The sequence below is a fragment of the Haematobia irritans genome, chromosome 2, assembly GCF_050003625.1.
Source record: "Haematobia irritans isolate KBUSLIRL chromosome 2, ASM5000362v1, whole genome shotgun sequence".
Classification (NCBI taxonomy): Eukaryota; Metazoa; Arthropoda; class Insecta; order Diptera; family Muscidae; genus Haematobia; species Haematobia irritans.
This window is the reverse complement of record NC_134398.1, coordinates 106,188,453-106,204,637: the sequence shown is the minus strand read 5'-3', so window position 1 is coordinate 106,204,637 and position 16,185 is coordinate 106,188,453. Positions and strand designations below refer to the sequence as shown.

At 32.8% G+C, this 16,185-nt stretch overlaps 1 protein-coding gene across 1 annotated transcript; it reads left to right on the top strand.

Moving 5' to 3' along the window:
• Positions 1–10,988: 10,988 nt before the first annotated feature.
• On the top strand, positions 10,989–15,791 carry LOC142224944 (uncharacterized). The gene is made up of 3 exons (XM_075294722.1): positions 10,989–11,209; positions 11,309–14,770; positions 15,326–15,791. Exons 1-3 carry the CDS (start codon positions 10,989–10,991, stop codon positions 15,789–15,791), a joined length of 4,149 nt encoding a protein of 1,382 aa, XP_075150837.1.
• Positions 15,792–16,185: the final 394 nt, after the last annotated feature.

The following is a 16,185-nucleotide window of genomic DNA, read 5'->3' as shown; positions in this document are numbered from 1 at the left end:
GACATAAAAGGGGATCGGTTTGATTTAATTTTAGTAACAATTCCTTTCCAAAATTCCCACACATTGAAATCGTCTATTAAAATCTGAACCAATCAGAGACCATAATAATAGCAAAGCAATGTAATATTTGATATTAAAAAATATAAATGGAAAATACATATTTTTATTATTTCCGGATATTTTTCATATTTTTAAATAAAAAAAAAATGTTTTACCATTATTACAAAGAGATTTTTGGTACTCATTAGGCTATATATCAGATATGCTGCTCTCTACTTGGGTTCAACTGAAAAAGACAGCTAAAGGAAATGAATAAAAATATATATTTTTTAGTCCGTTTAATATAAACAGGCTTCAATGGAAAACTGTATTTACATTTTCACAATTGCTTACCTTCAATAAATATAATCTACGTGTTCCATGTTTATAATACCGCAAAATATTAACGCAGGTAATTCCAAATGCATTCCTTTACTGCATGGCCATTTGTTGTTGCACACTTTACTTTTTTGGCCCTTTTGTTTGACTTGTTATTGTATTTAAAATACTTATGCATACATTTCGATCGCAGCAGACAGAATGTCGCCAATCATATTTTTCAATTTACGCGAAAAACAAAAACCCAACCGTTCGTTACAAGTTACTTCCACAGATTGATATCTCCATTACGTGTTGTTGAAAAAATACACATTCGCTTGTTATCTTTTTGTTCTTTCTCTCCATCGCTCAAAACTATTCAACTTCAATCACAAAGGTGATTAAATCAATCACAAAGGTGATTGAATCAATCACATGTTTAATTTGGAACGAAAAATTTTCAATCACGTTTGTAATTGAAAATTATTTCCGAATTGATTAACAAATTTATTGAATCAATTAATATTTTAATTGGAAACGTAACAAATATCAATAATTTTTTTAATTGGATTTTATTCGGATTTGATGAAATAATTAATTGAATCAAATGACATATTAAATTTTTTGAACTATGTGGAAGTTAAACTGATCCTTAAATTTACAAGACACTTTTTTCTGTGTAGCACAAAATTATCAGCAGGTTTTAATCATCAACAAATCCAATGCGCTGTATATTGCACAATGTCACATAGAAGTGTATTAGAAAATATCAATATGTTTCGCTTTAATTGCTTTAAAACCGTTGAATTGATGATAAATTCGTGAACGTGTACATTTGTGCTAATTTTACCCAAGAGAGTAAGACCCATTCTTACTGTTTTCCAAGTTCCCAGGGATTTGAACCTGTGTCGCTTGACTTTTTCACTTCCATGGAAGTTCTTTTGAGAAGGCTTTGGTATCATCCCAGCAGCGGAATATTAGATGCCTTCCCATTTACACTGCAACTATAAGCGCTTCTCGAAGATCCGATAGTCATGCACGTTTCGCTTCTACAAGCAGGCAATTTTATATGCCTCAAAGAGAGCATTTTTGCACATACGCAAAATGCTGCTGCGTATGCTATTAATAATATTAAAACATATTAAAATGCATAAAATGTATATCCCATAATTGCATTAGAAAAAGCTTACATTTTTATTAATGTATTATCAAATGTGTATAAAGCTGGGTCCATATCGTATGTTCGTAGCAAGTACAACAATAAAATACCCCTACGTTTCTTACCTATGAAATTAGGAAAAATATAGATAACTGCAGAAAACATCAGCAAAATTTTTTTTCTTTTCACAATTATGTTTGATTAGTGACTTTTCGATCGTTCAGCATTCATCAAAATTTGGAAAACTTTACTTTTCAAGTTCTCGACTTTTTCAAAATTTAAGAATGGAGATTCAGACTATGTATGTATATACATACTATGTAGAATTTTCGACCATTTTCTTTAAAATTCGACTTTGCAAATTTCCAAAATGATCAAAAGTCGATTAGTAGAATTTGTGTATTACAAAAAGTCGATTTCGACATTTTGATTAATCGAAAAGATCGTATACGGTGTGGCTGATGCCTCTCTCTTTTTCCCATATCTGCACCCTCAAAAAAAATCGCTTCTGTAACATATACTCCCAAACATATTTTGCTTCAAGCATATAAATTTTTAAGTATTGCCCAAACATTTATATGTTTGATTTCTTCCAATATATAATATGTTTGAAAGCATATTGGTCTAAACAATATAATATGTTTGGGTAGTCTAAGTTCCAAACATTTTGTATTTTTTCATCCAAATTCAATAATGTTGTCTTCCAAAAAACTATATGTTATTATGTGAACATATAATATGTTTGGAGGCATTTTGGACCCAAAAGTATTATATGCTGAGAAGAATTTTCTCCCAAAGAATATTGTGCTCAAATTTTTTTTCCTGCCTAATTGTATATTGCCTCACATTTTTTCACTTCCATGAGTTTTTTTTAGTTCTTAGCACCTTTTTCTGTAATACAAACATTGTAGAAGAAATTATTAAATTTTATAATTTTTTTTTCAATTTTACCTTTTGCCGGACGGGGATTCGAACAGCGGACCACACAGTTTGTAAGCCAGCACACTAACCACTGGGCTACGTAGCTATTATGGTCATCAAGAGATAATTATCGTTATAAGTTATATTTATATAGCATAGCTTGCGGCGCCCACGAGCCGATGCAAACATAACATTGTTTAACAACATAATATTGTTAAACATACATTTGTTGGCAGCGTGGAGCAGTGGTTGGTCGTCCGCCTTGCGTGACAGGGGTCCTGGGTTCGATCCCTGCTTCGACCAACACCATTTTTTCTTTTTTTTTAATATATATTTTTTAACATATATTCCAGATTCGTTTGGAAGTTCCCGAAAAGGTGTTCAGCATTACATACTATTATGTTAAATTTTTACTACGAAATTGTAAAGTGTGTTTTATAAAAGACTTAAAGTCAGAAAAGAAAAATGCTTGATATAAACGAAATGGACTGAGTTCAAATCAAATATTATTTTTTTATTGTAAAAATAAAAATTGTGTAACAAATAAAGGTTTTTGTATACAAGTTTAAAACTTTCTCTCTTACAAAAGAAGAACGTGAATTCGAGTATATAAAAATATTTTTCCATCGAATCCTAAGGTTAACGATAACCATTGAAAAGCACATTATATTTAAATTCTAAACAGTAATTTTACAACAGCACATAAATTTATTTTGGTGTGAACAATTGTTTGCTAGCATGTAACACCATTAATTTAGAAATACAAATAAATATGAATTTTTATTAACGAATAATTTTGTACTTAATTTAATTCTTAAGGCCGGTATAAATTGGTATTATCGCGTTAAAATGGCCATGTTTACCCTTTTACTTTTCTTAAATAATTTCTTTTAAAGAAAATAAACTTATTCAATTGTTGCTTTTAATCTTTCCCCACCATGTTATAATACAATTTACCGGAAAAAGTTGTAATGTTATTCTGGTTTTGCCGCTAAAATGAGAAATAATTTTAGCGGCAAAACTCGAACTCAATGCCCGTTTTTATTTTCGAAAAAATCCGTCGTTTTTATTTTCGAAAAAATCCGGACTACTCATTAATAAAGAGGAACTAATCTTTGTTTTTATAGATCTTACTGTTTAATTTTTAACTGTTTCGCCCTGTTTTCATTTTACTTTCACAACTCTAAAAAGAGTGCACTGAAAAAATATTGTCGTGAGACCAAAGAGTTCATGTCCTTAAAATAAGAATACAACTTTTGCTTAGCTTAGAAGACACATTTCTCGTCGATACTTTCAATGAAGTCGTGTTGTCGTTATAATTAAGTGATTTGACTTAAAAATGGGTATCATAACATGAAAGAACAAATTTTTGGACTAAGGTCAACTTGACTTTAATATGTCAGAAAAATTCTTTAAAATTAATGATACTGTCTTTAAATTTGTTGCATTTTTGCATCTTGACTACAAGGCAAAAATCATTAAAAAATAGGATATGTTTTTCAATACTTTATTTTAAAGAAATTTTTTACTTGAAACATAGCATAATTTCTACTGGAGGTCTTGTTTTTAACGGACATTTTATAGCATATGAAAAAAAGCTGAAAAGGCGAAAAATTGAAATGTACTTCGTAGAGTCAAGTACACAAAACCCCATTTAAAAGAGAATTGTGTCTTAAAAGCATCCTTACTTGTATTCTCCGCTTCTTTGGTTCGGAATCAATACAAAAATTGTTAAAGTGGAGATACAATCTTTGGAACCGGACATGCTTTTTGTTCAGTGTATAGTGCCCTTTCGTTAGTTTTTATGAAGATCCCTTTAATTACCTTTGTTTGAATATTTTGACTTACTCGTCCTACGTTCCGATTTGTTTTGACGAAACAAAAAATTGTGCCCGTAATGCGAAAATGATAAACAAAAATCATGCTCTTTTTTTCAAATATATTTTATCTTGGTTCCGAATGAATTTTCTCTCCGAATACTCATTTTAATATTTTACTTAAGCATATACAATTTTTGGCGAAGTCTTATATCACAACATATATATGTTTACTCATAATATGTAAATTTATACTTGTTTATATTCACACGTAGTATTTTTCCTATATTTAATGAAATTTTCTTTGTGTATATATATTTGTAATGCGCCAATTGGTTACTTTCATTATTTTGCTTCCAGCATACACTTTGTCTTTCTTTGTAAACACATATATGTTCATGGGCTATTTCTAAATTAATATATGTTTGAATACAAGCATATTATATTTACAAACATTTTATGTCCCAAACATAATATGTTCTAACATATTAACATATATGTCCCAAACATATTATGCTAGGGTCTCACTCTGACCGAAAATACATATTTGTACCAAATTGGACTAAAACTGCGACCTAGAATTTGTTTACAAAAATGTGTTCACAGGCAGACGGACATGGCCCGTTCGAATCTAGGGCCGGCCCTAAGCAATATTGCCAAATATACCACATGTCTATCTTTGGTTCGATTCCCGCTTCGTCCGAACACCAAAAGTTTTTCAGCGGTGTATTATCCCACCTCTGTATGTTAATACTGGTGACATTTCTGAGTGTTTCAAAGCTTCTCTAAGTGGTTTCACTGCAATGTGGAACGCCGTTCGTTATAAAACGAAGGTCCCTTGTCATTTTGCTTAACATGGAACCGGGGAGCACTCAGTGATAAAAGAAAAGTTCACCACAATGGTATCACAATGGACTGAATAGTCTAAGTGAGCCTGATACATGGGGCTGCCACCTAATATAACCTAACCTAAGGCCAATGTTTTTAAACTTTTTTTTTATTTATTTATTATTAAAATTTATTACAACTAACATTGTCCTGCGAAGCCACTTATGCTTATCTGCAGAAAAAAAATGATTGATTTCAATAATTCAGAAAAATTCTTCAAAATAAATGAAATCTAAAATTTTTTGATTTTTGTATCTACGATGTGTTTATCTAATTATACAATTATTTTTCGAGCTTTATGGACAGATATAGATTAAGGAACATGGTTAATAGAGCCATTGAAAAGAAAACGACAGATACAAATCTATACACGCCTGGACTGTACATGTTTCGGTTCGGGCGAATGAACCTTTCCACAGCCTTTAGTATAGATCTGGCTGGGAGAGATAACTCAATTTTGGGCCCTTTATGCTAACTCCTTATGGAGAAAACATTTGGGAAATTTCCTCTTACAAATTGAATCATCTTTTCTCCCACTGTACATCATCTTTTCATATAACTTACATCTTTTCATATAACGGTTTTTACTTGAAACATAGCGTAATTTCTACTTGAATTCGAGTCTGCACTTAGAAAGAAGAGTTGTCGTTAACACGTTTCTAAAGGACTATGATAGCACAAAGAGAAAACGGAAAACGAATACATTCAAATTTGTTTTTAGTGGTAATTCCGAAAAATTCAAATTCAAATTTAAAAGGGAATTATGTTTTAAACGAATCCTTACTTGAATTGTCCGCTTCTCTGAGTCGGAATCAATACCAAAATCGTAAGTGTAAACATAAAATTTTTGGATGCGGGCAAGCATTTTCTCCGTGTAGAATATAGATCCTCTCAGTAAGACAATAATTCATAATTAAATAGAAACAAACCCCATGAAAAATGTTGAGTTCTTTAAAAATATTTTGAGTAAGAGTCCATCACATGCAAACTTGCATAGTAAGAGTATTCATCATATCATGAGTAATCGTAGAATGCCAGTGTGATGTTGTCTTTGCCTCTTCAAATTATTCCCAGTAAAATCTCATCACATGTTGGACAAACTTCATAGTTTGCCAAACATTTTTATGAATTTTTATAACTTGTATATCCTGAATTGTTATGAATTTGAATTGTATAATAATGAATTTGATTATATTGTAATTATCGAGTTTTATGAATTTCTCTATTTTGAATTGCTATTACTAAAAGGTCGCTGAATTGATATCGATAACGCCTATTGTGAATAGTAGCTTCAAAAAATTTAGTACAATAAGCTATCCATTCCTTAAAATCCTTACTTTCTTTCACTTCTTCTCTAACTACCCGACGGTAAGCATTGTATTTTTCCTCTGCTGATCTCTCTTCTCTACCTCTTCCCCTATATTATATTTATAAATAAATATTGTTACTTGTACATTGAAAACTGAAACCTCCACTTGTTATTTTTTATTCTTTTTTTTCGATTTGGTTTCACTCCATCAAAACTTTGTTTATTATTTCTCATTACCTGAGAAATAATAAATCAAAGCACACACACACGTAAGCTTATACAGTCCACTCATCTCATCCAGGGGATTTCTTGTAAAACTTCTCCACTGTCATCTGTCACAATCCCCCCACACACCTGTGCATGGTCCTCCGCAGCCGTTCATTGGAAACAGCATAACATAATCCACACATCATCCACAACAAAGTAAAAATTCCCATCTCTCTATCTACTCAGTTACAAAACCGCCGGTAAGTGATATACGTCACAAATCTGTATTAAAACAATAAAAAAACCTATGCAAACACAAAAGAAAAACTGGGAAAATACGCGAGTGAAAAAGTGTTAAAAAAGAACATAAATGATGTTAAAAATCGCTTAAAATCGGGTAAAAAATCGTGTTACATTCTGCTAAAATACTTGTAGAAACTGTTTAAAATTTGTTAAAACAGAAAACTCGGTAAGAAAGGTAAAAAAAATCTGTAAAACTTTATTATAAATGATTAGATCGGAAAAAGATCGTTAAAATTCGTGTAAAATTGCACGAAAAGTGTGTAAAAGTGGAGAAAAAGAGATAAAATATACATGAAAATTGGTAAAAATTACGGAAAGTAAATGTAAATATGTTAAAAAGCGTATGAAATTACCTAAAATATTTTTCTACGTGCTGATTTAATGTGGCTGAATCAGTAAAATTTGTTGAAAAATCGTTCTAAAAATTGAAAAGCTTTCCCAATAACCAAAGGTAAAAAAATCGAAAAAACCGCAATAAATTTTGTGTTTGCAAACGTATGTAGGTACATATATACGTATATTTTAACTAAAAGTGCAGTGCAAATCAAAATTACAAAAACAAATTGGTGCAAATTGGTGTAAAAAGTGTGAAAAAAGTGTGACTTCTATTGCTGTCCGTCCGTCCAACGGTCCAAAAACGGTAAAATTTGATGTAATAATTTCATAAAAATCGGAAAAAAAAGAAAAAACTTGAACCTTTTTGATGCATATTCGTGTATAGTTGTTTGTATGTCACATATGCATTGGTTCAACGAACTAGTATGAAGTGAGAAAAAGAAAATCAAGAAGAAGCACTTCATTTGATGTAATGGTAACGAATAATTTTTTTTTGTTTTCAACGGTTTGGACAAAATTAGTGGTAAATGAAAAATTCTCATGTTTTTTTTTTTTATATGAAATAAACGCGTTTGTGTTTTTATCGGTGAAAATAAAATTTTCATAATCTTCATTTCATCCAATTTGTATTTGTGATCATATGTGAATAAAATCCACAAAGAATATTACACATATGATAGAGTGACAATCAGTCAGCTGTGTCAGTGTTACCATATCACCCCCGTTTCAATTAGCGAAGTCACACACCAAATTACACCTAACGCACCTAAATGAATGCGCAGCGTATGATCATATGATAATTTCGATTAAATTAAATTCAATTAATATTTTGGGTTTTGATTAAAAAAGTGAATGTAATTAAGACAAATAAATTAAATATTGGAAAATTTGCCCATTTCACTATATTTTGTTTACAAAAACAACAACTTTTGCTAAAATATTAATAAATTAATACATAATAATTCATATTGAATTACGAGCGTGCTTAACCAAAACATCAAATTGATCATACACTTTGCATTCACACCGTCATAATTCAACACACAGCAACAAATATTGGCATAATAACCCATATAATAGTATTTGCACTTTAATACCATTGCACATTTTATCATTTTATATTGAACGTAGTAGTTATATGTACACGTATAAAAAACCATCAAACATCAAATTATTTACCATTTACACAACACATACAGTTCTGAAAATTTTATTTGAGTGCAAATTAATTCGGTACACCGTAAAAAAAAATCAGTTTTATGTCAAAAGTGATTATATCAAAGTAAATTACGCAAACACATACATCCATTTGTGTTTTACCGGGGTATAAAACAAAAACGCGAATTTTTGGAAAATTTATTACACCCGAGGAAAAAAAAAAGGAAAAAAAAACCTATTACACTCAAGAAAATTGGTATGTCATCGTAGAAATTTCTTTGCATTCATGAATTAAATTTTGGTAAAGCGCTAATTCCCTTTGGTAAAAAGCAAAAAATTACTACACTTGCAAAAATTTGTATTAACAAATTTTTTCTTAAATTCGCGGAAATCACACTCACAGAAATTTGTCTTTAAATTCGAAAAGAAAATTTTTTGTTCGCAACTGAAGAATGCGTGTTTCAACTCTCAAAATTTATGCTAAAATTTGGAAAATTTAAATATACATAAAACTCGAATTTGTACACTCAGCAAAAATTCTCCAAAATTTTTCTACACTTGAAAATTTTAACTTGGAATATTTCTGTACATTCAAAATTTTGTACACTCGGGAAAAAATTATTTAAATTCTCGAAATTTTTGCTACACTCAAAATTTTTTATCTTGGTATATAGTTCTACATTCAAAAAAAAAAAAATTTTTTTTTCTTAAAAATATTGCAATACTAAAATTTGCTAAAGAAAAATAATAAATAAATAAAAATAAAATAATAATAATAATCTCACAAAGCTTACCGACATTGCGTATTTTCGAGTATTTTTTTTCGGAAAAATTGTATTACGCTCGGGAGAATTTTATAATCAAAAAATTATTACACTCGAAAAAAAAAATCCAATCTTAATTAAACAAAAGCTATTATTACACTCGGGAAAAGTGTGAAGATTTTGGAAATTTGTCTAAAATTGAAATAAAATACATTTATGGAAATCTCTAAAAATTCTTACACTCAGAAAATTAATTACGCTCGGAAAAATTTTCGTTCCCCAAATACGAAGCGCACTCAAACAAAATTCTCAGATCAACTCATACGACTGCGAATACACTCAAATTAATATTATATCAAAATATGTGAACGAATCATCATAACAACAGGTAAATTATTGAAATTATTGGTAATTTATGAATATTTACAACATATCAAGCGTCTCATAAGAGAAATTGTGAGAAATAAAATCGCAATTTTCACTCCTCGAATACTTTAAATTTGTTGAAGAAAAAATATATACAAGTCAATAAGCGGCTCATAAGGAAAATTGTGATTCAGAACGTCGCAATTTCATTAAAACAAACTATCAACGAAAATATTCATTACAACATTAAAATAAACATCAATATATCTACAAAGTGAAATTACATCTCAAAGCCGAATTGGCTGATGAAACATATATATTATCGCTCTGTAACAATAATACCTCTTGCTCTCTCAATATTATTATTAAATTGGCCTGTTGTGCTTTATCAAGATTTGAAGGAATTTTTGAACTTTTATTGAGTTATATGATTTGTTTGAAGAAAAATTCAATAAAGTCATATTTCTTTTGGATGAGTTCATTATATTTCTTCGTGACATTTACATTTCTCGCTCTGTGAAGCTTAAAATTATTTGGCCTGTGGCTTGACTAAAATTTGGAGGAGATTTCGAACTTTTATTGAAGATATATAATTATTTTGAAACAAAATCTTGAAAGTCATATGTTTTCAGTGAGTTCAATATATTTCTCTTTGAAAATTACGTTTCTCATTCTGCGAAGTTTATTATATATTTAATTGTTTTATCTGTTTTGCTACAAAGAGCTTGGTCGAGCTTTTGAACTTTGATCGCGGACTTATGATTTTTCGATTCGAGAGGGTTGAAAAATCATAGTTCGGTGGATGTGTTCAATAGATTTCACCTGCTTGGAAAGAATCTTGATGAAATTTAATCTCGTCTCATAAATGAAAGATTGAAATCTTGTCTCGTTAACGTTTTTTGAAAACAAAGATTTGATATTGTGTTTTTCTTGAAATTTTAAGACAGAAATTTTACCGATAAAATTTGGATAATTCTGTTTAAGAGTATCGCTTTGAAGTCGAATTTATCAATCGCATCACATTACATAAAGTACGCAACACTTTGGAATTGTGGAAACACAATTAAAATTGTTTGAATAATATTTTCATTAACTAAAATCAATTAAAATTGATTGATTATTATTCTTTTCGCATATTTATCTTTTCAATTGATCTCTTGAACAAAAAACTACCATATTTTCGCAATATCTGCAAATGACGCTTATTAGTTCTGGAGATAAATTTTCGCATAAAACACAAGTAAAACGGTTAGAGGTCACCCACAAAACTTCATATTTACAAATTCAAAAACGCATATATTTTTTCTCGCTATACTTCGGCAATTCCAATTCATTACATTGATAAATTCAATAAAAGATTTCTCGTTTTCAATCTATAAATTTCTGATACATTTTTCACGACAATGAATCCTACAAACAATCCTAACGACCCTTCATCAGGTCCTGCTGGATCAAATGCTTCCTCCAATGCTAACGCGGCAGCGGCTGCATCTCCCGCATATGATAGATTTCTTTTTGATTGCGAGTATTTAATACTTTTTTGTACGCAATTCGAACAATGCGATATTAGAGACCAAACGGACTCTGTATTGGAAGTTAAATTGGAAGACTTGGAGAAAAGATGGCAACAACTTCAGACTTCATATCAAAATATAATGCTATAGCCGAGTTCCACCGATCCGAAGGATATTAAAGCTAATGCAAAAATAAATTTCAATGCCAGTTCTGAGGCATATTACACCGCAAGGTCTAAAATCTTAGATATTCTCCGAATATCTGGAGGCCAGGCACGTCAAAATGCCAGACATAGCCTAGTTCCTGAATATATACCTCAGAATCAGAATTCTATTCCCGCCTCTTCTCATAACACTAACGACAGTTATATAAAAGTTCCTCCGTGCGATACCGAGGTGTTTAAAGGTGGTTACGAGGAGTGGCCCTCGTTCCGTGATATGTTCACTGCAGTTTATGTAAATCATCCAAAATTAACCCCCGCTCAAAAACTTTATCATTTACGCAATAAGACCAGGGGCCCAGCTGGGGCTATAGTCAAGCGTTACACTTTGTGCGATGAAAATTTTAATATGGCATGGAGCGCACTTAAAGCTCGTTACGAGAATAAACGTGTTTTAGTTGACAATCAGTTAAAAATTCTTTTCAATATACCTGTGGCAAATGTTGAAAACAGTGAATCAATTCAAAAAATTCAGTCCACGGTCAATGATTGTTTATGTACTCTTCGATCTCTTAACGTCGATGTTGAGGGATGGGATCCCATTCTCATTTATTTAATTTCCACAAAATTACCAGATGAAACTCTCTCTTTATGGGAACAATCCCTCAGATCACATCGAGATCTGCCTACGTGGAATCAACTGGACGAATTTTTGATAAATAGATTCGAAGTTGTTGAACGCATCTCGAGCATAAAGTGCACAAAGCAGCAAAATAATGTTACACATCAAAATTCAAATAAATATGATCATCGCAATCCCATCTCATCTCAAGGCTCTGGCAAAATACAAACATATCTCTCTCAAGAAAGACTCACAGCTACTTGTTTACTTTGTGAAACCAACCATTCTTTACGAACGTGTCCGAAATTTCGTAAACTTACTGCACAACAGCGTGTAGACTTTGTCTATAAAAATAAGATTTGCAGTAACTGCTTATCAAGTTCCCATCTCAAACCTAATTGTAAAAGTACAAACACTTGTATAATTTGTCACAAACCGCACCACAGTTTGATTCATATACGAACTAAATACAACGAAAATACAAGTGAAAATTCAAATACTCAAGAAAATAGAAGCGAAAGCCAGAATCATCAAAAGCCCAATACACACAATTTATCCTCACAGAAGGAACAACCATCTACATCAAAGCAAAATAATTCTTCTCATATCCAAGCCAACTTTTCATCGAATAATGATATGATTTTACTCCGAACTGCATTAGTGCAGATTGAACATAATGGAGAATTGTTCACGATTAGAGCTCTTATAGATCCGGGTTCTCAACGAACATTTATTTCAAAACGAATTCAATCCCGTTTACAACTTCCGACTACCAAGTCAAATTTTGAAATATCTGGAATTGGTGGCCAGCGTCAAACATCTGACAAACAATGTCAATTGTCCATAGTGTCAAAGAAACATGAAATACGATTCTCAGTTTCTGCCATTGTTTTGCCGCAAGTGACAAAACGTCTTCCTGCCGTTTCGTTTGAAATACCAAATAATTCAGAATTGGAAAATTTAGAGTTGGCAGATCCATATTTCAACAAATCTTCACAAATTGATTTGGTTCTGGGTAATGATTCCGAACGTTTTATTAATATTGAAGGGATCAAGAAAAATATTTGTGGCGAAACTTCAGCCTATAATACGATATTTGGCTGGGTTCTCAGTGGTCCAATGCGGACTGAAACAATACATTCATTCTCCGTAAATGTTCATGAATTCGAAGAATCTTCTATTAACGAAATGCTAAGAAAATGTTGGGAACAAGAAGAAGTTCCTACATCCCATCTCGTCTCAGCTGCTGATGCGTTCTGTGAAGAATATTACAGAAAAACTACAACTCGTTTACCCGATGGTCGTTACATGGTACGACTTCCTTTTAAGGAACAATTTTCTGATTCATTGTACTTGGGTCCTTCTAGATATATGGCTTTGGCTCAGTACAATCGTATGGAACGAAATCTTTCCAAAGATTCTGAATTAAGAGCACAGTACCATGATGTTCTGAACGAATATATTGCGCTTGATCACGCGGAAGAAACGTCTTCGCGCGAAATTTCTTTTGATGATAAATTTAATTCATTTTACTTGCCACATCACGCTGTGGTACGACCAGAACATAAGTCCACAAAGGTTCGAATTGTTTTTAATGCGTCCCGAAAAACGAAATCAGGCTATTCTCTTAACGATATATTACACACCGGTCCCACATTACAATCTGATCTAACTTCTGTTATTCTAAATTGGCGGAAATATCAGTATGTTTTCTGCGGGGATATTCAAAAAATGTACAGACAGATTCTTGTACACCCCCATGATAGACCGTATCAACGAATTTTATTCAAACCCTCCGATAATAACTCTATTAAAGATTATCAACTCAAAACTTTTGGCATTAAGTGCGCGCCATTGCTTGCTATACGTACTCTTTTACAACTGGCATCTGATGTCCAAGCAACTCATCCCATAGTAGCTCGAATACTTAAACACGAAACATATGTTGACGACATTTTATCGGGCGGGTTTTCTATTCAGGAAGCTTTGAAGGCTCGAAATGATCTAATTGATATTTTAAAGAATGCCGGTTTTCCTCTGAAGAAGATCATTGCTAATGATCCACAATTACTCGCTCATATTCCGCCTCAGGACTTATACGATTCTGAATTTTTACGCTTCCATGAGTCAAGTTCTACAAAAACCTTGGGTATAAAGTGGAAAGCGTTGTCAGATTCGTTTACTTACTCAATAAATCCAATACAATCTGAACAGACTATGACGAAAAGAATGGTTTTATCGTCCATTGCCCAATTATTTGATCCCGCGGGATGGATAGCACCGGTTATTATTCGGGCAAAAATATTAATGCAACAATTGTGGCTAGAAGGAATTGGATGGGATGACAATCTTGGCCCAGAGTCACAATCGACTTGGAATAGGCTCGTATTCGATTTCCCTCACATTAATTCTATCTCTATACCAAGATGGATTCAATGTTGTCCTACTGATACTTTAGAAATCCACGGGTTTTCAGATTCGTCTCAAGCTGCATATTGTGCCTGTGTTTATTTGCGATGCCAAACTAATAAATCAGTTGTGTTTTCTAATTTACTGGTTGCTAAAAGCAAAGTCGCCCCTCTCAAACCTGTATGTTTGCCAAGATTGGAACTTAATGGTGCATTTCTTTTAGCTAAGCTCGTCAATTATGTCACTTCGAACTTTGATTTCAAAATAAGCTCCATTACTTTATGGACTGACTCTTCAATTGTCCTTGGTTGGCTTTCGAAACCACCTTGGACCTGGGAGACGTACATTGCGAACAGGACCTCACAAATTCACGAGTTAGTTCCTGGTAGCAATTGGCGACATGTCCCAACTCAGGATAATCCAGCAGATCTCGGTACTAGGGGTTGCCGACCTCAAGATTTAACACCTAATTCTTTATGGTTTAATGGTCCAAAATGGCTAACTCAAAAGTCTTGTAGCCAGATAATGGCTCCCCTTCCATCTGTGCGATGTGAACTATCCCCTCCTTTCAATATCACCGGGGTCGATTTCGCAGGGCCTTTTGAGCTGAAAAGTTCCACTCTAAAAAGGGCTCCGATAATAAAAAGCTACGTTTCAATTGTCGTTTGTTTCACCACGAAAGCTATCCACTTAGAACCCTGTTCAGAATTATCGTCTCTAGCCTTTGAGGCTGCATTTACACGATTCGTCGGGAGGCGGGGGCTACCCCATAGGGTTGTTTCCGATAATGGAAGAAATTTTATTGGTGCAAGCCGAAAATTACTAAAAGAATTTTCTGCTTTTGTTAAATCCACCGCCAGTGACATATCTCAAAAATATTCAACCCATGGCTTTGAGTGACAATTTATCCAACCGCATGCCCCGCATATGGGCGGATTATGGGAATCGGCAGTGAAAAGTTTTAAACATCATTTTAAAAGAATTGCTGGTGCCCATAAATTCACATTCGAACAATTTGCTACAATTCTCGCTAGGATTGAAGGAATCCTAAATTCACGTCCCATATCTGCCGTTTCTGAAGATCCATCAGATTTGACAGCTCTTACTCCGGGTCACTTTTTAAAAGGATCACCAATTATGTCTTTCCCTGAAACCTCATCTCAAAACTTATCTCTTCTCAATAGATGGACAAAGTTAAAGGCTCTGCACCATCAATTTGCTATTAGATGGAAAGAGGATTATCTGAAATCTCTACACAAACGATATAAGTGGAAAAATTCAGGTCCCAATTTAAAGATTGGCGATTTGGTTGTCGTAATGGACGATTTGTTACCACCTAGCGACTGGCGCTTGGGTAGAATCGTAAATACTCATCATGGTTCCGACAATAATATTCGAGTTGCGGATATCAAAGTTGCTTCTGGAATTATCACTCGCCCTATCGTGAAATTATGCTACTTACCGCTCTTAGATCAAGCCTCTCCTGAATCAACCTCTTAAATCTTACCTTTTCACATTCCTTCCTCTCATAAAATCATTGCATGTCCTTCCCATTATCCCATACTAAAGTCCTTTCCATTTACAGATTACTAACTCAAAATGTCACACCATCAAATTTATGACTGCGGCATCTGCAAAGAAAGACACTCTTTGCGGGATTGCCCAATTTTTATAATGATGCCTGTGGCGGATAGAAGGGTGACGGTTCGGACATATAATTACTGTATGAACTGTCTGGCAAAAAGCCACACAGTAGAACGGTGCAGTTCACCAGCGACCTGCCGGAAGTGTAGCTATCAGCATCACACTATGCTGCATCCACAAATAGCGAGGACGCCATCCGCAACTTCACCAACTTACTACACGCCTAGGGAAAGGAACCCGACGACACGCC

Coding starts and splice junctions, on each gene's coding strand:
- LOC142224944 (XM_075294722.1), top strand. CDS start 10,989: ATGAATCCTACAAACAATCCTAACGACCCTTCATCAGGTCCTGCTGGA. Junction 11,210..11,308: donor GAAGACTTGGAGAAAAGATG/GCAACAACTTCA, acceptor TTTCAATGCCAG/TTCTGAGGCATATTACACCG. Junction 14,771..15,325: donor TTAACACCTAATTCTTTATG/GTTTAATGGTCC, acceptor AATTCTCGCTAG/GATTGAAGGAATCCTAAATT.